At 40.5% G+C, this 4420-nt stretch overlaps 1 protein-coding gene across 1 annotated transcript; it reads left to right on the forward strand.

Moving 5' to 3' along the window:
- The first annotated feature begins 1523 nt into the window (after positions 1-1523).
- LOC147854706 (transcription factor SRM1-like) lies at positions 1524-4001 on the forward strand. The gene is made up of 2 exons (XM_087331782.1): positions 1524-2017; positions 3379-4001. Exons 1-2 carry the CDS (start codon positions 1578-1580, stop codon positions 3788-3790), a joined length of 852 nt encoding a protein of 283 aa, XP_087187908.1. The 5' UTR covers positions 1524-1577; the 3' UTR covers positions 3791-4001.
- Positions 4002-4420: the final 419 nt, after the last annotated feature.

Here is a 4420-nt window from a genome sequence, read left to right on the forward strand (position 1 = left end):
TTTCATATCTATTCATTGTGGACATTTTGTAAACTCTATTTTATAAAGGGAATTTCTTTCTTAATCTATCGTTTTTCGGCCTACAAAGTGGCCATTTTTTCTTTAAATAGTATGGAAACCCTTCATAATCTCATGTTCTTTGTGTCAACCTCATATTTTGAACCTAACCTGTCAAATAGGTGGTGCCTAATGGCTTATGCGGAAGTGTGTATGGATCTTGGTGTGGAGTGGGCAAACGTAGAGTAAGTGTGAGATGGTGTGATCTACCTATGCTTCGAGTTAGTTATTTAATATACACTGAAATACAGGGAGTAGTTATGCACATAGATACATAGAGATATGTTTATAGCAAAGAGGGTTTTTTGCATTATTCAACCTCACTTTGTAAATGGAGGAATCCCTCCTATTTATACATGAGAGGGCTTGCTTAGCCCTAACACCAGGAGTGTACACACTAAGACATACAATGGTAGGAGTGGGACTTTTAGGTCAACACCTCGCACATTAATTATCGTTCATCTCATCGCTCCCTTTGAGTCTAACGAGCCTTCGACTTTGTCGTTCCTTCGATTGTGAAGAGCCCTTGACCCTGAAGAGCCTTCGAGTCTCCGAACGTATGTGCCCTCGCTAATCCAAGACCCTTGTGGTCCTGCCTCGAGTAGTGCATGCATGCACATTTACTCGACAAACGTAGGCAAGAGCATATATCAATATGACGAAGTGCTTCAAGTTCTAGGCAACTTCACTTTTCTTTTTGGTCCCTCCATGAGTATAATAAGATTACAAGTTCGAGGGAGTGACTCTGGTTCCAATGGATGGATGAACTCGATGGGCCCACTTACCGTTTGGGTTGGGTAGTGTAGGGCAAGGTAGAGTGAGGGAGGGTGCATCGAGGAGTCAGCGAGTGAGTGCCTTTGGGTTCGAGGACGCCGGGAAAGTGAAGGGAAGAGAAGAGCGAGCAACTGACAAGTCAGTCCGAGAAAGAAAGAATCGGCCAGAAAAGAAGAAAGGATAAAGAAGAAGAAGAAGAAGCAACAGCGGCAATAGAAAGAAGCACACTAGGTAATATACTCGAATGCATTGGCAAACATTGTTTTTTCATACGAACGAAAACGAATGAGTATGTTATCGAAACATTCTTATGTTTTGTTTTTTTAACACTTTTGGCCTTTAACTTCACTTAAACCTTTAAAAAAAAAAAATTACCTTGTAATAAATAACGAATACAAAAGTACGGTATTTACCATACTTCGAAAATTACCTTATAATAAATAACGAATACAAAAGTACGGTATTTACCATACTTCGAAAATTACCTTATAATAAATAACGAATACAAAAGTACGGTATTTACCATACTCCGACGGTGTTTACCATACACGAAGGATTGGAAAACATTCGCGAATGCGAATGCGCGTATGGTTCATACTATGGTGGAAGAAAGAAAGAAAGAAGAAAGAGAGACTTTCGGCGATGGCGGCGGCGAGAGGGAAGAAAAAAAAAAAGAAAGCAGAGTTTTTTGTTTTGACAATTCTGGAGGTCCATCCCAGACATGGCTGCAGTCCCCACCTCCGGCTATGCCCAGAATACGCCACATGCCTCCTTCTTCTTCTTCCTCCTCCTCCTCCTCCTCCTCTCTGTGCTGCATCGATCAAGATGATCCATCCTCCTCCGCCTCTGCCCCTGCCCCTGCTTGGAATCCAAGAGAAAACAAGGTTTTCGAGCTCGCTTTGGCCCGACACGATCTGGTCTCGCCCCATCACCGCCTCCCTCACCTCTGGGAGACCATCGCTGCTTCCTTTGGACGATCCCCTGCCTCCCTTATATCCCACTTCCATTCCCTGATCGAAGATGTCCGAGCCATCGAGGAGGGTCTCATCTCTCTGCCATCTTACCCCTCACATGGACATGGACATGGACATGAACCCGTCCCTACCAAAGGATGCTCCGCATCCAATTCTTCTTCCCCCGGTCTCAAAAAGCGGAAAGGAACCCCATGGACCGACGAAGAACACAAGTAAGTGCATCTTCCTTCATGGAATCCTTTTCTTTGTTTTCTTACGCCACAAATGCATCTCTTTATTGCGATGTAACAAAATGACTTCTCTGGCTATTATGGAACATATGACGAGCAAAAAACGCCTGATTTCCCTAGGGCATCACAGAAACGCTAATGCAAAGAGATTTTCCAATCCAAGAAATTCTGTGCATGATCGGATCACTCATGTTGAGATATCATATGACATATTGTCATATGTATTCCTTTTCTGGGGATGAAAATCTGTATATACTTCATCCCATTCCATACATATGTACTAACAAGCCTCAATGATGGTCTAGTTTTGTACTAACAATTGTTTGATGATTGCCAGATTGCTACTTGATGTGATGATATTCTATCAGACATTGCAAAGGGATGCGTTTCTAAAGATATTTATAATAATCAAGAAATGTCTCATGGTGCCTTAGTATAGTAGTAGTTAAATCATTGAAAAATTGGTTTCCGAGGCAAGCTATTTCTTGTCTACATGCGGATAACCATTAGTGTGTGTGTGATATGAGGAGATTGCATGTGTGTGTGTGTGTGCAATCTCTTTACCATAACAAGACTTCGTTTCTCTATTTGATCAAACTTATTTAATGACCATTGAACCAGTGTCAATAGTCAATAGGTACATGTTTAGAGATGGTTAAAAGAGAATCAAATCATTCCTCAAATTGTGGTTTTGATTAGGAATCTGCACCGGCTCAGCCCAAACCGTTCAACCATTTTTAAACAATTTGGCAGTTTAGCGGTTTAGAGGTTCGGTTCAGTTCAGTTTAGGCTTGAGCTTTCTTAACTGGTTTGATCTCGGTTTGGGATGGGTCAAGCCGAACCCAACCATTTTGGGCCAAAACGGTTTCGGTTTAGATAAACCATTTCCTAAATCGGTTTAGCCAAACTGGTTTAGGAGCTGGGTCAGTTCAAGTTTGAAATCTCCCAAACTGGTTTACGCTTAACCAGTTTGGTTTGGACTAGGCCAAACCGGTTAAGACAAAACTGAACCGTTGCCGATTCCTAATTCTGATCAGTCTGACTATTTGCATACACATACACGACTTATAAACCCGTGTTTTTTTGGTCTATTTGAGGTATATGTATATGTGGAGACTATATTTGTATCCATGGAAACAATTCAAGGTTCCATATCTACAAAACAAGTTTGTCTATTTTGACTATTTACTGTCTATTCATCAGAGTCAATGAAATTTCTTGTAGGTTTGGATGTGTTATCATTCCTTGACCATTTTATATGAGTGAAGGCCGTTTGACCTATCGATAATGAAGTAGTATTTGCTCATGTTCTAAGGTCCCATTCTTTTTTCATTTTTTTCCAGATCCTTTTTACTCGGACTAGCGAAGTTTGGTAGAGGTGATTGGAGAAGTATTTCTCGGAACTTTGTTAGGACGCGAACACCAACACAGGTAGCAAGCCATGCCCAAAAATACTACATCAGATTGGATTCAATGAAAAAGGAGAGATCTAGTATCCACAATATAAGAAGCAAAGGTGGAAATACAATACAAGCTTGGCGAGATCCAATCCCAGGGCAAGAGATAGAGGGTATTGGAGAGGTCTCATCATTTACGGTGATGGGGTCGACAAAGCACGAAGTGTTAGTGCCTCTTACAAAAATTCACAGTGGTTTTGTCCCATGCAACCCCTTGCCAAATAGGCCTGATATTGATCCAGTAGTTGACACTTCATTTGGCACTTATTCGTCAGGCCATAATACACCGCCTTTGTGATAACGATCACTCTCTACTCATGGTACCATTGGGAATGTTTATACATAGATATTTTCAAGAATCAAGATATTTTGTTGTTGTTGTAAAGTAGAAACTGAACTATAGAAAATACTTATACATTCATTACTTGGGATGGACCTGGAAACACATTCGTTTCTCCCCATCTTTGTAGAAGGGCATTATGTGAAATAAGAATTGGATTCTTTGGTTAGTTTTTATCTACATATTGTGCTTATTGTTGGGTGTTGTCTTGCTGTAGTTGTCAGACATGCACCACCTCCTTATTATCCACTGAGAAACCATGTTGTGGTCACCAAGTGTTGGCGGCCAAGTTAATCTCATTGTCATGTGTTTCAGTCATGTATATCGGTCATGGACTTTTTCCATGTGTTGCTTTAACAACTACTTGTTGTACATTCTGCAGATGCCGAAGTTCGAACATACAATTTATATTGTGAAGTGTCATATGCGTTTCAAAATATACCAAGGAAAAAATGTACAATGTGTGAGATAGATATATTATTAACTTCCATGGGAGACAGATATAATCAATGGGATGGAGAAAAGCCTATCTTGATGATTGAATATGGCTTTTGGAAACTTGTATCACTTTGATGCTATGGTGTAAAC

The sequence above is a fragment of the Azolla caroliniana genome, unplaced genomic scaffold (assembly GCF_043228905.1).
Source record: "Azolla caroliniana isolate FFs.n. ecotype wild unplaced genomic scaffold, voAzoCaro1.0.p SCAF_15, whole genome shotgun sequence".
Taxonomy (NCBI): domain Eukaryota; kingdom Viridiplantae; phylum Streptophyta; class Polypodiopsida; order Salviniales; family Salviniaceae; genus Azolla; species Azolla caroliniana.

Excerpts from the sequence above, each read along its gene's own strand:
- LOC147854706 (XM_087331782.1), top strand. The coding sequence starts at position 1,578 with ATGCCCAGAATACGCCACATGCCTCCTTCTTCTTCTTCCTCCTCCTCC. Across the intron at positions 2,018-3,378 it reads TGGACCGACGAAGAACACAA|ATCCTTTTTACTCGGACTAG; the intron begins GTAAGTGCATCT and ends ATTTTTTTCCAG.